At 33.3% G+C, this 18107-nt stretch overlaps 1 protein-coding gene and 2 pseudogenes across 1 annotated transcript; all 3 read right to left on the reverse strand.

Annotated features, from left to right (window-relative positions):
- Positions 1-352: 352 nt before the first annotated feature.
- On the reverse strand, positions 353-3010 carry LOC136233668 (cytochrome P450 724B1-like; annotated as a pseudogene).
- Positions 3011-4224: 1214 nt separating this feature from the next.
- On the reverse strand, positions 4225-7111 carry LOC136233670 (cytochrome P450 724B1-like). The gene is made up of 7 exons (XM_066023388.1): positions 6581-7111; positions 6342-6494; positions 5939-6262; positions 5778-5856; positions 5595-5701; positions 4430-4542; positions 4225-4321 (listed from the first exon to the last, which is right to left on the reverse strand). Exons 1-7 carry the CDS (start codon positions 7109-7111, stop codon positions 4225-4227), a joined length of 1404 nt encoding a protein of 467 aa, XP_065879460.1.
- Positions 7112-12984: 5873 nt separating this feature from the next.
- On the reverse strand, positions 12985-18107 carry LOC136233671 (cytochrome P450 724B1-like; annotated as a pseudogene).

Here is an 18107-nt window from a genome sequence, read left to right on the forward strand (position 1 = left end):
TATGTTGATTTAAAAAAATTAGCTAGTGTAAGGATCTGTTCCTATTTACTGATTACTTCGTGTTTGTTGTTGCCTTTGGAAAAGTAGGTAAACAAATACCCTCTAAGAACACCTCTAATGGAATGGGGTAACTTCTATCTTATTTTGTGAACAAATACCCTCTAAAATAGGCTATATTGTAAACGTTAAGCCTAAATTGATATTATGTTGTAAACGTTAAGCCTATATTGGTGCTATTTTGAACGTTGAGCCTGAATTCGTACTTCCCCAAAAACCTTAAGCCTATTTTGGTACCTTATCCCATAAATTTATACATAATACTCCAGTAACCATATCACCCCCGATAACCATATCATCTGACATCTATATAATTACCTTTGTATTTGACATCTTGAGTAGCTTTACGATGGACAAACTTCACGATATTCCCGCATCTCAATGCTTCATTTATAACCTATATTTAAATTTCAAGGATTTGTAATAAGTTTAATATATGATATGAAATGAAATGAAATCAAAGTAATATAATTACTTACATTTTGGGTGAACTCCAACTTTTGATAATCCTGGAAGTCCAAATATTTGTCTTGTTGGGCTTTGCTTTTTCTTATGGATTGATGTTCTTTCTTGAATGATTGAAAAGCAAGAGGTGAATATCCAATAAAGTAGACAATCAAAGAAATGAGGGGTAAATTTTGTACAACCTTTGCCCCATTTCACACTTTGGTGTACTACCTTAATTTTGTCTCAGTAATATATACGACCTTATAGGTGACCTCCCAATATGATATACAACAGGTAAAAATGACCGGTCAACACAAAGTCAACATGCCACATCGGCAGTTTGACCGGTCAAAAAGTAAAAAATAGACCCACCACTTATACAATTAGTAAAATACCCTAAATAATTACCCTATATTCATTTACCCATTTATTTACCATCTTACCTTATTTTTTTCCTATTCTTACATTCTCTCTCCTCTTCCCTTCTCTTATCTTGGTTTTGAACAATGGGTACTGACCGGAAAATATTTGAGAGCCCGGACACGAATCGGCAAGGCCCGAGACTCGAACTATGGGAAACCGTGGTCTAATCATCGTCTTTCTTCCGTAGGTCAGCAGGTTCTTAATTCTCTAATTGACCCTTCTTCCAAAAACCAGAGGATTAAATGAATTACTGAGTCAATTGTTCTATTATTATCAGGGGAATCAGATTCCAGTAGTGGAAATATGAATAAATTGTCTATGGACGTTTTAGATGTGATTAAGGGTTTAGGGTTTTATAAAAAATGTGATTTGGCAAAGAGTGTGTTTGATTGGGTTAGGAATAGGGAGGGTTTTGAATTGTTTTGTTGTGGCAGTTGTTATTACTATGCTTGGTAAGGAGGGGAAAGTTTTTGCTGCAGCTTCTTTGTTGAATAATCTGCGAAAAGACGGGTTTGATCTTGATGTTTATGCTTATACTTCGTTGATAACTGCTTATACTAGTAATGGGAGGTACATGGATGCTGTTATGCTATTCAAGAAGATGGAGGAAGAGGGCTGCAAATCGAATTTGCGAACTTACAATGTTATTTTGAACGGGATTTGCAGTGCCAAATGACCCTCAATAGGTGAAAATGGAAAGAGATTTGCAGTACCAAAGGTAGAGATTTGCAGTACAAAGAAAGAGATTTTTTATGAAAATTATGGTGAAAATGGCCACTGAGTTAGAGAGAGAAAGAGTTAGAGAGAGAAATAAGCCATGGGAGAGAGAGTTGAACCATGGAGAGAGTTTATTTTTAATTTTTTAATTTTTTTGGATAAAGGGTATTTTGCTAATTGCATAGGTATTGTGTTTAATTAAAGTTGGAAAATGGTGAGGTGGCGCGTTGACTGACGTTGACTGGTCATTTTCACCGGCTAGGAGGTCACCCCTAAGTTCGTACATATTAGTGAGACAAATTGAAGGTTGTACACCAAAGTGTGAAATAGGGCAAAAGTTGTACACCATAGATGAAATTTACCCAAGAAATGAGAGTGGATGATGTCTCATAACCAGCAAGCAATATGTCTAACACAATGCTTACTTTCTCTTCATCACTTACTCCTCCTTTTGATAATATCACTTCTAAGAAATCTCCTTTTCTCTTCTTCTCTTCCTTTTATTATCTCTCCAACTGTGCTTGAAAGTCTTGCTCTTGCCTGTTATTTGTTTTGTATTATTTAATACCTTTCATCCCTACATATTATAATCAAACTATATATATATGCATGCCTTGACTGCTTTTGAATAGTGAGATCCAGGGAATTCTACTGGCAAAGACACAAATCCTTTCATATATGTTAGAAAATCTTGTAATATCTTCAACGATAATGGCTCTTCAGGCTCAATGCTCAAAAGTGTTTTCAGCATCAGATCAAGTGCGAACTGTTTTAAATTATTCAACTCATAATAATTAAATTCAAATTATATTTTAATAGAATGAATATATATATATATACATACCTTTTTAACTTGTTTATGAAATGCAATTTCCTTGTAATCTTTCCATGAGTCCATCATTGAAAGAGCAATGTTTTGGAGAGACTGAAGGAAGCTTGGATTGGATTTAGACATTGCACTGAAGCTGACAACTATACCTCTTAGCTTCATGTGAAGCTCACCGGAGGTCATGGGTAAGGATGAGGTTCCAAGAATGCCTTCCATGGCTTTAGGGTAACTGTCTGGGAATAACTTTTCTTCATTTTGAAGGATAAATAGGTTCAACTCATAATCACAAGAAACAATAGTAGCTCAACCAAATAGATGGCACTTGAATACTTTACCATACCTAGAGCACTGATCTTCCAAGAAGTTGGCCATGAAGTGAGCCTTTAGAAACGAAAGAGTTTGACCAATAATAGGCCAACCCATATTTCCATTCGGTAGATTAATATTGTTTTTTGTTTTTGAAGAATTACTTGTAAAAACAATAACAGCTGAGACAATGGGCAGCAAACCATTAACCATAACCAATATTGTATCCATGGTATGCTTTTGCTCTAAACAAATTGGTATCCCTCTCTTCTGTTCTTGCTTTTTATAATACTCCACCAATTAGGAGAGTTGTTATCTATTATATTCCTTGCCTTTTCTGCCTAGATTTAAAAATAATAATAATAATAATAAATGAATTATAACTCCTCTTTTCCTTTTCCAACTTTAACTAAACATTCTGAAAAGAAAAGAATAACCAAATATTTTTGTTTTCACTGTCTTTTTATTTAGGGATAAGGTACCAAAATAGTGCTTAGGTTTTTGGGAATTACCAATTTAGGGTCAACGTTCAAAATAGCACCAATATAAACTTAACGTTTACAATATAATATCAATTTAGGCTTAACGTTTACAATATAGCATCAATTTAGGCCTCATGTACAAAATAGCACCAATATAGGCTTAACGTTTACAAAATAATACGAATTTAAACTTAAGGTTTTACAAAATATATACAATTTAAGCTAAACGTCATAATTAAATTAATCATATTCTATTCTTTCCCTATTAACTTTATATGTTATCTTTTTATTTAGTTCTATATTCTTATTTATTATAATACAATTAATTAGTATTCTTGTCCATTAAAATCTTATATTCGTTTTTCATCAACCATTCCATGACTACTAAATTTCATTGCTCGTGTAATATATGCATACTAAAAGTAATTGAATATCCACAAAATTTCGAACACTGACATGTATCAATATTATTTTAACTAGTGTTCAAAATATTAATGGAGTAAATATGTAATGTTTTATGATAAATGAATGCTACAAATATAAAAATAGTAAAGGATTACATTGAGGTGTTATTTATGTTTATACTTTTGGGTAGGTTGGCCAAAAACAAAGGTTTAGTAGTTGTGTTAGATGTGCTATGAAGATGAGAAAAGTTATTCCAACATTTGAGAAAACCAGTGGCAGGATGAATCCGTTTCATGGACTATGAAATTATTTACCACACATATTATAATATTGCTATTTATTTATTTTTAAAATGAAAGAGGTGAAATAGAGGATAGATTGACATTCTTAATGAAAAACGCGACCCCTAAACCAGAATATTATTAATTAAAACAAAAGATAACAAACATAGTTTTTTTAATTCATTAAAAGGATATAGAAATAACATATTTCATACTGTAAAATAAAATGAGAATTACTGTGTCTTCATTTTCTTGTTCATGAACTCGAACTCGTCTTTTAGAGAAGATGTTCCGCTTCAATTCCTAGCAGTAAGCCTCGCTGGAATTCCACGTATGGATAAGCCATTGGAAAATCATCTAGTTTTACTTTCCACCTGTAATTAAGAAAAAAAAATTAAAAATCTAATACCCAAGAGTGTGATTGCAGCAATTGATGTGACTTAGAGAGACATATATAATGTTAATTGCTAATAAAACATTACCTATAATTAAGGACAAGATGATGAAGAAAAAATGCAGTTTCAACTTTAGCTAGCTCGGCCCCCGGACACAGTCGTGGTCCTCCACCAAATGGCATTATCACCTTTTTGCTATTCTGTCAATTTAATTTAATTTAATTTAATCAAATAAATTTAAGGATAAGTTATCAAAATAGGTATAAGGTTTTTGGGGAAGTACTAATTTAGCCTCAACGTTCAACAAAGCACCAATATAGGCTTAACGTTACAATATAATATCAATTTAGGCTTAACGTTTACAATATAGTATCAATTTAGGCCTCACGTACAAAATAGCACCAATATAGGCTTAACGTTTACAAAATAATACGAATTTAAGCTTAAAATATATACAATTTAAGCTAAACGTCATAATTAAATTAACCATATTATATTCTTTTCCATATTAACTTTATATGTTATCTTTTTATTTAGTTCTATATTCTTATTTATTATAATACTATTAATTAGTATTCTTGCCCATTAAGATCTTATATTTGTTTTTCATTAACCATTCCATGACTACTGAATTTCATTGCTCATGTAATTTGTGCAAACTAAAAGTAATTGAATATCCACAATATTTCGAACACTGACATATATCAATATTATTTTAACTAGTGTTTAAAAATATTGTGGATATTCAATTACTTTTAGTTTGCATATATTACATGAGCCATGCAATTTAGGAGTCATGGAATGGTTAATGAAAAACAAATATAAGGTTTTTTTTTTTGTAGAGAACGAATATAAGGTTTTAATATGCAAGAATACTAATTAATTGTATTATAATAAATAAGAAAATAGAACTAAATAAAAAAATAACGTATAAAGTTAATAGGAAAAGAATATAATATGGTCAATTTAATTGTGACGTTTAGCTTAAATTTGATATATTTTGTAAACGTTAAGCTTAAATTCGTATTATTTTATAAACGCTAAGCCTATATTGGTGCTATTTTGTACGTGAAGCCTAAATTGATGCTATATTGTAAACGTTAAACCTAAATTGATATTATGTTGTAAACGTTAAGCCTATATTGGTGCTATTTTGAACGTTGAGCCTGAATTCGTACTCTATTTTGGTACCTTATCCCATAAATTCATACATAATACCCCAGTAAGTAGGGAGTGGAAATGATTAACTTACAGTCCATCTCCAGGGATCAAAGTCGAAAGGGTTTTGATGAAGGGATGTATCAAAATGTGCAGCTGCCAAAATCGGCAGAACTTTCCATCCACAAGGAATCACATACTCTGCAATGCAATGCAATTATTAGGCCCATACAATATCACCCCCAATAACCATATCATCTGACATCTATATAATTACCTTTGTATTTGACATCTTGAGTAGCTTTACGATGGACAAACTTCACGATATTCCCACATCTCATTGCTTCATTTATAACCTATATTTAAATTTCAAGGATTTGTAATAAGTTTAATATATGATATGAAATGAAATGAAATCAAAGTAATATAATTACTTACATTTTGGGTGAACTCCATCTTTTGATAATCCTGGAAGTCCAAATATTTGTCTTGTTGGGCTTTGCTTTTTCTTATGGATTGATGTTCTTTCTTGAATGATTGAAAAGCAAGAGGTGAATGTCCAAGAAAGTAGACAATCAAAGAAATGAGAGTGGATGATGTCTCATAACCAGCAAGCAATATGTCTAACACAATGCTTACTTTCTCTTCATCACTTACTCCTTCTTTTGATAATATCACTTCTAAGAAATCTCCTTTTCTTCTTTTCTCTTCTTCTCTTCCTTTTATTATCTCTCCAACTGTGCTTGAAAGTCTTGCTCTTGCCTGTTGTTTGTTTTGTATTATTTATTACATTTTATCCCTACATATTATAAGCAAACTATATATATATATATATGCATACCTTGACTGCTTTTGAATAGTGAGATCCAGGGAATTCTACTGGCAAAGACACAAATCCTTTCATGTATGTTAGAAAATCTTGTAATATCTTCAACGCTAATGGCTCTTCTGGCTCAATGCTCAAAAGTGTTTTCAGCATCAGATCAAGTGCGAACTGTTTTAAATTATTCAACTCATAATAATTAAATTCAAATTATATTTTAATAGAATGACAATATATATATATATATATATACATACCTTTTTAACTTGTTTATGAAATGCAATTTCCTTGTAATCTTTCCATGAGTCCATCATTGAAAGAGCAATGTTTTGGAGAGAGTGAAGGAAGCTTGGATTGGATTTAGACATTGCACTGAAGCTGACAATTATACCTCTTAGCTTCCTGTGAAGCTCACCGGAGGTCATGAGTAAGGATGAGGTTCCAAGAATGCCTTTCATGGCTTTTGGGTAACTGGCTGGGAATAACTTTTCTTCATTTTGAAGGATAAACAGGTTCAACTCATAATCACAAGAAACAATAGTAGCTGAACCAAATAGATGGCACTTGAATACTTTACCATACCTAGAGCACTGATCTTCCAAGAAGTTGGCCATGGAGGTTGATCTATGAGCCTTCAGAAATGAAAGAGTTTGACCAATAATAGGCCAACCCATATTTCCATTCCGTAGATTAATATTGTTTTTTGTTTTTGAAGAATTACTTGCAAAAACAATAACAGCTGAGACAACGGGCAGCAAACCAATAACCATAACCAATATTGTATCCATGGTATGCTTTTGCTCTAAACAAATTGGTATCCCTCTCTTCTGTTCTTGCTTTTTATAATACTCCACCAATTAGGAGAATTGTTATCTATTATATTCCTTGCCTTTTCTGCCTAGATTTAAAAATAATAATAAAAAATGAATTATAACTGCTCTTTTCCTTTTCCAACTTTAACGAAACATTCTCAAAAGAAAAGAATGAACAAATATTTTTATTTTCACTGTTTGTTCATTTAGGGATAAGGTGCTAAAATAGGCCTAAGGTTTTTGGGAATTACCAATTTAGGCTCAACGTTCAAAATAGCACCAATATAAGCTTAACGTTTACAACATAATATCAATTTAGGCTTAACGTTTACAATATAGCATCAATTTAGGCCTCACATACAAAATAGTACCAATATAGGCTTAACGTTTACAAAATAATACGAATTTAAACTTAAGGTTTTACAAAATATATACAATTTAAGCTAAACGTCATAATTAAATTAATCATATTATATTCTTTCCCTATTAACTTTATATGTTATCTTTTTATTTAGTTCTATATTCTTATTTATTATAATACAATTAATTAGTATTCTTGTCCATTAAAATCTTATATTCATTTTTCATCAACCATTCCATGACTACTAAATTTCATTGCTCGTGTAATATATGCAAACTTGTTGTGTGGAATTAATGAAAGATAAATAAACAAGCAATCGAAAAACACAGATTTACGTGGTTCACCAACGTTGTGTTGGCTAGTCCACGGGCAGAAGGAGAATAGTATGATTAGGAGGCGAAAAATCGGATTACAATGATTAGGTTATATAATGGGGGTATTTATAATACCCAATCTAACCTAATACCACTTGGAACCCATGATCCTAATCCCACTAGGAACCCATGTTCCCAATCCCAATCCAACTAGGAACCCATGATCCTAATCCAATTAGGAATCCGAAACCCAATCCTACTCCGAATATGAAACAGGATATACTGATTCAAAGCATTACGACAAATCTCAACCTTGACTTGAATCCTCTTGAAAACATAACAGATGCACCCATGACAGTGCCAGATGAACAGACTTCTCCCTCTGCCTCAGATTCGCCCCCACAGGGCAACTAATAATCTCTGACGTTTAGCAAGTCCAAACAGTGTTGAAATTTGCTCTGTGGAACAAGCTTGGTAAACATGTCAGCCGGATTGTCAGTAGTGCCTACCTTATTCACCTTGATCTTCTTCTCACTTCTCAGAAAATGATACCTCACATCTATATGCTTGGTCCTCTCATGATGAACCTGATCCTTGGCTAAACAGATTGCACTTAAGCTGTCACAATACACTGTAGCCTGATCATGATGTAGACCAAGATCACTAACCAGTCCTTTAAGCCAAATCCCCTCCTTAGCAGCTTCAGTCAGTGCCATATACTCTGCTTCCATAGTAGACAAAGTCACTGTAGGCTGCAAAGTAGCTTTCCAACTGACAACTGAACCGCCAAGAGTGAAAACATAACCAGTCATAGATTTTCTACTGTCAACATCTCCAGCATAATCAGAGTCTGAAAAACCTGTCACCAAACACTCTGTATCACCTCCATAAATGAGACCAACATCAGATGTACCTTTTAGGTACCGAAAAATCCTCTTCACAGCTTGCCAATGCTCGAGACACGTACTCCTTCTCTTCAGCAGACTTAGGTGCAAAAGCAATAGACAGATGTGCACTTGCAGCACTAGGAGTATCTATGGGCTTTGCGGTAGACATGCCAAATCTTGACAAGATCTTCTAAATATAGCCCTTCCGTGACAGAAAAAGTTTCCTTTTGCTTCTGTCCTTGTAAATCTCTATTCCCAGAATCTTTCGAGCTGCACCCAAATCCTTCATCTCGAACTCTACACTGAGAAGACCCTTCAACTTCTGAATGTCGTGCTTCTTCTTTATAGCTATCAACATGTCATCTACATACAACACCAGATAGATAAAAGACTCATCTTCCAGTTTATTGTAATAGACACAACAATCATATAGGCTCCTGGTGTAGCCCAGCTGCATCATGTAGCTGTCAAACCTCTTATACCACTGCCTGGGAGACTGCTTAAGTCCATACAAGGACTTCTTCAACTTGCAAACATAATTCTCCTTTCCAGGAATCTAGAAACCATCTGGTTGGGTCATGTAGATCTCTTCCTCCAAATCTCCATGCAGAAAGGCTGTCTTTACATCAAGTTGCTCAAGCTCCAAATCCTGATGTGTAACTATAGCTAGTAACACTCTAATAGAGGTGTGTCTGACTACTGGTGAGAATATATCATTATAATCGACTCCCTCTATTTGATTGAAACCTCTAGCAACAACTCTAGCCTTATACTTGACTCCCTCTGCAGGTGATATCCCTTCCTTTATCTTGAGAACCCACTTGCAAGTAATAATCTTTCTCCCTGGAGGTGGTATGACTAAATCCCATGTTTGATTCTTATGAATGGACTCCATCTCATCTCCCATAGCAGCAAGCCATTTCTCAGAATCGATGCCTGAAATAGCTTCTTGGTAAGTTGATGGTTCACGAGTGTCCACCTCTTCAGCAACCTGTAGTGCATAGCCCACCATATCCTCATACCTCTTAGGTGGCCTAACTCCAACCCTCCTTGGTCGATCTTAAGCTAAGCTACGATGTGTAGCTTCAGATGGTTGAGAAACTGATGGTGTAGACTCTGGTAGCTCTATTTCTGCTTCTAACTCTTGTTCTTTCGAGCCACTCTCACTTTGTATGACCTGAAACTCCACCTGTTTTTCAATGCTATCAGTTTCTGTTGCAGTTGTAGGCTTCACAATGGGTCTAAGCACAGATTTTTCGTCAAAGACTACATTTCTGCTCAAAATGACCCTTTTCTCTGATGGAGACCAGATCCTGAAGCCTTTAACTCCATCTCCATAGCCTACGAACACTCCTTTCTTGGCTCTTGGCTCTAGTTTACCCTCATTAACATGATAATAAACTGTGCACCCAAAAGCTTTCAAATTTGAGTAATCAGCAACCTTTCCTGACCACATTTCTGTAGGCATCTTGAGTTGTATGCCGGTGTGTGGTCCGCGGTTAATCAGATAACATGTTGTGTTCACCGCTTCAGCCCAGAATCTTCTTTCTAACCCAGTATTAGAGAGCATGCACCTCACTCTCTCCAGTAATGTCTGGTTCATTCGTTTAGCTACACCATTCTGTTGTGGTGTATTCCCGACTGTGTGATGCCGAGCAATCCCTTCATCCTTACAGAACTGATCAAACTCAGACGAACAGAATTCTAGACCATTATCAGTTCGCAGCCTCTTTATCTTCTTTCCTGTTTGGTTTTCCACCAATGCTTTCCACTGCTTGAAATTCTTGAAAGCTTCACTTTTATGCTTCATCATGATAACCCAAGTCATCCTTGAATAATCATCAATCAGAGACATAAAATATATGTGACCTCCCAAAGACTCAACTCGAGATGGACCCCAACAATCAGAGTGGATATAATCAAGTGTGTCTATTTTTATGTGAATAGCATTGGGAAACTTGCTGCGATGTAGTTTTCCAAAGACACAGTGTTCACAAAGCTCCAAACTTTTGACCTTATGACCATCAAGAAGATCATCCTTTGATAGAATCTGCATCCCTCTTTCGCCCATATGACCAAGTCTCATATGCCATATCTTTGTCTTATCCTCCTGGTCAATCTCTGACGATGCAGCATTAGCTGAACCTATAACAGTGGAACCTTGCAGGAAATACAAAGTACCATGCTTCACAATTTCAGAATCACATCAGAACCTTTATAGACATGTAGAACTCCATCTTTTCCTGACCAGCTGAGACCCCTGCTGTCTAATAGACTCAGAGATATCAGATTCTTCATCATCAACGGAACATGCCTGACTTCGTTCAACGTGCAGAACTTGATCGAGCCTATTCTAACTGCTTTGCAGACATGACTATTAACCATTGAAATGCTACCTCCATCTACCTGCTTATAAGTTGAAAACCACTCTCTCCTTAGGACAAATTTGATAAGATGCTCCTGAATCAAGAACCCACACATCAGAGTGATGAGTGTTCCCATCAGTAACTAGAGCAATATCGTTTTCAGAGCTGCTGTCGCCATCTGCTACAGCAGCAAAACCTGGTTGATTTTCTGATTTCTTCTTCTTCTTTAGACAATCAGTTTTCCAATGTCCTTTCTCCTTACAGTAATTACAAGTGTCGTCTGGCTTGGGACCCTTTGAGAATGGCTTCTTAGACTTCTTCTTTCCACCGTTTCCCTTTCCCTTACTACCGCTGGCAAACAGTCCAGAGGCCTGATTATCTGCACCTGTATTGCTCGCCTTATGGCGCAACTCTCTGCTATGAAGAGATGACCTAACTTCTTCCAGAGTCACAGAATCTTTACCAACAATAAATGATTGAAGAAAATTCTCATATGAAAGCGGTAAAGACACCAACAGAATCAAAGCAGCATCTTCATCTTCAATTTTCAAATCAATATTACGTAATTCTAGTAATAATGTGTTCAATTGATCTAAATGATCCCTGAGTTGCATACCTTCCTGCATTCGCAGGCCAAACTAACGTTGTTTCAGAAGAAGTTTGTTCGTTAGAGATTTCGTCATGTATAAGCTCTCCAACTTCATCCACAGACCGACAGTAGTCTCTTCGTCTGAGACCTCAGTGATGACATCATCTGCGAGGCACAACATAATTGTCGTATGTGCCTTTTCTTCCAGAATCGTCATCTCAGCAGTGACTTATCCCGTTGCCTTCTTCAATGGCGTCCACATACCTTGTTGTTTTAACAAATCCCGTATCTTGATCTGCCATAGACTGAAACTATTTCTCCCAGTAAACTTTTTGATTTTCATGTTCATCGCAGACATCTTTCTCTCAAAAAAACAAAACCCCTGATTGGAAACCGAAAGCTCTGATACCAGTTTGTTGTGCGGAATTAATGAAAGATAAATAAACAAGCAATCGAAAAACACAGATTTACGTGGTTCACCAACGTTGTGTTGGCCAGTCCACGGGCAGAAGGAGAATATTATTATTAGGAGGCGAAAAATCGGATTACAATGATTAGGTTACATAATGGGGTATTTATAATACCCAATCTAACCTAATCCCACTAGGAACCCATGATCCAAATCCCACTAGGAACCCATGATCCCAATCCCAATCCAACTAGGAACCCACGATCCCAATCCAACTAGGAACCCATGATCCTAATCCAACTAGGAATTGGAAACCCAATCCTACTCCGAATAGAAAACGAGATATACTGATTCAAGGCATCACGATAAAACTAAAAGTAATTGAATATCCACAAAATTTCGAACACTGACATTTATCAATATTATTTTAACTAGTGTTCAAAATATTAATGGAGTAAATATGTAATGTTTTATGATAAATGAATGCTACAAAATATAAAAATAGTAAAGGATTATATTGAGGTGTTATTTATGTTTATACTTTTGGGTAGGTTGGCCAAAAACAAAGGTTTAATTAGTAGTTGTGTTAGAGGTGCTCTGAAGATGGGAAAAGTTATTTCAACATTTGAGAAAACCAGTGGCAGGATGAATCCGTTTCATGGACTATGAAATTATTTACCACACATATTATAATATTGCAATTTATTTATTTTTAAAATGAAAGAGGTGAAATAGAGGATAGATTGACATTCTTAATGAAAAACGCGACCCCTAAACCAGAATATTATTAATTAAAACAAAAGATAACAAACATAGTTTTTTTAATTCATTAAAAGGATATAGAAATAACATATTTCATACTGTAAAATAAAATGAGAATTACTGTGTCTTCATTTTCTTGTTCATGAACTCGAACTCGTCTTTTAGAGAAGATGTTCCGCTTCAATTCCTAGCAGTAAGCCTCGCTGGAATTCCACGTATGGATAAGCCATTGGAAAATCATCTAGTTTTACTTTCCACCTGTAATTAAGAAAAAAAAATTAAAAATCTAATACCCAAGAGTGTGATTGCAGCAATTGATGTGACTTAGAGTGATATATATAATGTTAATTGCTAATAAGACATTACCTATAATTAAGGACAAGATGATGAAGAAAAAATGCAGTTTCAACTTTAGCTAGCTCGGCCCCCGGACACAGTCGTGGTCCTCCACCAAATGGCATTATCACCTTTTTGCTATTCTGTCAATTTAATTTAATTTAATCAAATAAATTTAAGGATAAGGTATTAAAATAGGTCTAAGGTTTCTGGGGAAGTACTAATTTAGGCTCAATGTTCAAAATAGCACCAATATAGGCTTAACGTTTACAACATAATAACAATTTAGGCTTAACGTTTACAATATAATATCAATTTAGGCCTCGCGTACAAAATAGCACCAATATAGGCTTAACGTTTACAAAATAATACGAATTTAAGCTTAACGTTTACAAAATATATATAATTTAAGCTAAACGTCATAATTAAATTAACCATATTATATTCTTTTCCATATTAACTTTATATGTTATCTTTTTATTTAGTTCTATATTCTTATTTATTATAATACAATTAATCAGTATTCTTGCCCATTAAGATCTTATATTTGTTTTTCATTAACCATTCCATGACTACTAAATTTCATTGCTCATGTAATATGTGCAAACTAAAAGTAATTGAATATCCACAATATTTCCCTAAATATAAGTCATTTTAGGATTCCAATGCTTATTGCCCAATAGTGACATGAGAGAGAATTATTTTTTGTATTGGTATATGTGTTTTTTTAATATTCCAATACTTATTGCCCAATAGTGACATGAGAGAGAATTTTTTTTAGTTAACCAATATATTTCTTAATTTGTGTGAAATACTATACAATGACTTATATAATGCAATGGAGGGAGTATTGTTTTTTGTTTTTGAAGAATTACTTGCAAAAACAATAACAGCTGAGACAACGGGCATCAAACCAATAACCATAACCAATATTGTATCCATGGTATGCTTTTGCTCTAAACAAATTGGTATCCCTCTCTTCTGTTCTTGCTTTTTATAATACTCCACCAATTAGGAGAGTTGTTATCTATTATATTCCTTGCCTTTTCTGCCTAGATTTAAAAATAATAATAAAAAATGAATTATAACTGCTCTTTTCCTTTTCCAACTTTAACTAAACATTCTCAAAAGAAAAGAATGAACTACTATTTTTGTTTTTACTGTCTTTTTATTTAGGGATAAGGTACCAAAATAGGCCTACGGTTTTTGGAAATTACCAATTTAGGCTCAACGTTTAAAATACCACCAATATAAGCTTAACGTTTACAACATAATATCAATTTAGGCTTAACGTTTACAATGTAGCATCAATTTAGGTCTCACGTACAAAATAGCACCAATATAGGCTTAACGTTTACAAAATAATACGAATTTAAACTTCAGGTTTTACAAAATATATACAATTTAAGCTAAACGTCATAATTAAATTAATCATATTATATTCTTTCCCTATTAACTTTATATGTTATCTTTTTATTTAGTTCTATATTCTTATTTATTATAATACAGTTAATTAGTATTCTTGTCCATTAAAATCTTATATTCGTTTTTCATCAACCATTCCATGACTACTAAATTTCATTGCTCGTGTAATATAGGCAAACTAAAAGTAATTGAATATCCACAAAATTTCGAACACTGACATTTATCAATATTATTTTAACTAGTGTTCAAAATATTAATGGAGTAAATATATAATGTTTTATGATAAATGAATGCTACAAAATATAAAAATAGTAAAGGATTATATTGAGGTGTTATTTATGTTTATACTTTTGGGTAGGTTGGCCAAAAACAAAGGTTTAATTAGTAGTTGTGTTAGAGGTGCTCTGAAGATGGGAAAAGTTATTTCAACATTTGAGAAAACCAGTGGCAGGATGAATCCGTTTCATGGACTATGAAATTATTTACCACACATATTATAATATTACAATTTATTTATTTTTAAAATGAAGGAGGTGAAATAGAGGATAGATTGACATTCTTAATGAAAAACGCGACCCCTAAACCAGAATATTATTAATTAAAACAAAAATAACAAACATAGTTTTTTTAATTCATTAAAAGGATATAGAAATAACATATTTCATACTGTAAAATAAAATGAGAATTATTGTGTCTTCATTTTCTTGTTCATGAACTCGAACTCGTCTTTTAGAGAAGATGTTCGGCTTCAATTTCTAGCAGTAAGCCTCGCTGGAATTCCACGTATGGATAAGCCATTGGAAAATCATCTAGTTTTACTTTCCACCTGTAATTAAGAAAAAAAAATTAAAAATCTAATACCCAAGAGTGTGATTGCAGCAATTGATGTGACTTAGAGAGATATATATAATGTTAATTGCTAATAAGACATTACCTATAATTAAGGACAAGATGATGAAGAAAAAATGCAGTTTCAACTTTAGCTAGCTCGGCCCCGGACACAGTCGTGGTCCTCCACCAAATGGCATTATCACCTTTTTGCTATTATGTCAATTTAATTTAATTTAATCAAATAAATTTAAGGACAAGGTATTAAAATAGGTCTAAGGTTTCTGGGGAAGTACTAATTTAGGTTCAATGTTCAAAATTGCACCAATATAGGCTTAACGTTTACAACATAATATCAATTTAGGCTTAACGTTTACAATATAGTATCAATTTAGGCCTCACGTACAAAATAGCACCAATATAGGCTTAACGTTTACAAAATAATACGAATTTAAGCTTAACGTTTACAAAATATATATAATTTAAACTAAACGTCATAATTAAATTAACCATATTATATTCTTTTCCATATTAACTTTATATGTTATCTTTTTTATTTAGTTCTATATTCTTATTTATTATAATACAATTAATTAGTATTCTTGCCCATTAAGATCTTATATTTGTTTTTTATTAACCATTCCATGACTACTGAATTTCATTGCTCATGTAATATATGCAAACTAAAAGTAATTGAATATCCACAAGTGTTTGAAAATATTGTGGATATTCAATTACTTTTAGTTTGCATATATTACATGAGCCATGAAATTTAGGAGTCATGGAATGGTTAATGAAAAACAAATATAAGGTTTTTTTGTTGTTGGTAGAGAACGAATATAAGGTTTTAATATGTAGGAATACTAATTAATTGTATTATAATAAATAAGAAAATAGAACTAAATAAAAAAATAACGTATAAAGTTAATAGGAAAAGAATATAATATGGTTAATTTAATTGTGACGTTTAGCTTACATTTTATATATTTTGTAAACGTTAAGCTTAAATTCGTATTATTTTGTAAACGTTAAGCCTATATTGGTGCTATTTTGTACGTGAAGCCTAAATTGATGCTATATTGTAAACGTTAAACCTAAATTGATATTATGTTGTAAACGTTAAGCCTATATTGGTGATATTTTGAACGTTGAGCCTGAATTCGTACTTCCCCAAAAACCTTAAGCCTATTTTGGTACCTTATCCCATAAATTTATACATAATACTCCAGTAAGTAGGGAGTGGAAATGATTAACTTACAGTCCATCTCCAGGGATCAAAGTCGAAAGGGTTTTGATGAAGGGATGTATCAAAATGTGCAGCTGCCAAAATCGGCAGAACTTTCCATCCTGAAGGAATCACATACTCTGTAATGCAATGCAATTCTTAGGCCCATACCATATCACCCCGATAACCATATCATCTGACATCTATATAATTACCTTTGTATTTGACATCTTGAGTAGCTTTAGGATGGACAAACTTCACGATATTCCCACATCTCATTGCTTCATTTATAACCTATATTTAAATTTCAAGGATTTGTAATAAGTTTAATATATGATATTAAATGAAATGAAATCAAAGTAATATAATTACTTACATTTTGGGTGACCTCCATCTTTTGATAATCCTGGAAGTCCAAATATTTGTCTTGTTGGGCTTTGCTTTTTGTTATGGATTGATGTTCTTTCTTGAATGATTGAAAAGCAAGAGGTGAATGTCCAAGAAAGTCGACAATCAAAGAAATGAGAGTGGATGATGTCTCATAAGCAGCAAGCAATATGTCTAACACAATGCTTACTTTCTCTTCATCACTTACTCCTTCTTTTGATACTATCACTTCTAAGAAATCTCATTTTCTTCTTTTCTCTTCTTCTCTTCCTTTTATTATCTCTCCAACTATGCTTGAAAGTCTTGCTCTTGCCTGTTGTTTGTTTTGTATTATTTAATACCTTTTATCCCTACATATTATAATCAAACTATATATATGCATACCTTGACTGCTTTTGAATAGTGAGATCCAGGGAATTCTACTGGCAAAGACACAAATCCTTTCATGTATGTTAGAAAATCTTGTAATATCTTCAACGCTAATGGCTCTTCTAGCTCAATGCTCAAAAGTGTTTTCAGCATCAGATCAAGTGCGAACTGTTTTAAATTATTCAACTCATAATAATTAAATTCAAATTATATTTTAATAGAATGACAATATATATATATATATATATATATATATATATATATATATATATATATACATACCTTTTTAACTTGTTTATGAAATGCAATTTCCTTGTAATCTTTCCATGAGTCCATCATTGAAAGAGCAATGTTTTGGAGAGAGTGAAGGAAGCTTGGATTGGATTTAGACATTTCACTGAAGCTGGCAATTATACCTCTTAGCTTCCTGTGAAGCTCACCGGAGGTCATGAGTAAGGATGAGGTTCCAAGAATGCCTTTCATGGCTTTTGGGTAACTGGCTGGGAATAACTTTTCTTCATTTTGAAGGATAAACATGTTCAACTCATAATCACAAGAAACAATAGTAGCTGAACCAAATAGATGGCACTTGAATACTTTACCATACCTAGAGCACTGATCTTCCAAGAAGTTGGCCATGGAGGTTTATCTATGAGCCTTCAGAAACGAAAGAGTTTGACCAATAATAGGCCAACCCATATTTCCATTCGGTAA

This window comes from Euphorbia lathyris, chromosome 6 (assembly GCF_963576675.1).
Source record: "Euphorbia lathyris chromosome 6, ddEupLath1.1, whole genome shotgun sequence".
In the NCBI taxonomy this organism is placed as follows: Eukaryota; Viridiplantae; Streptophyta; class Magnoliopsida; order Malpighiales; family Euphorbiaceae; genus Euphorbia; species Euphorbia lathyris.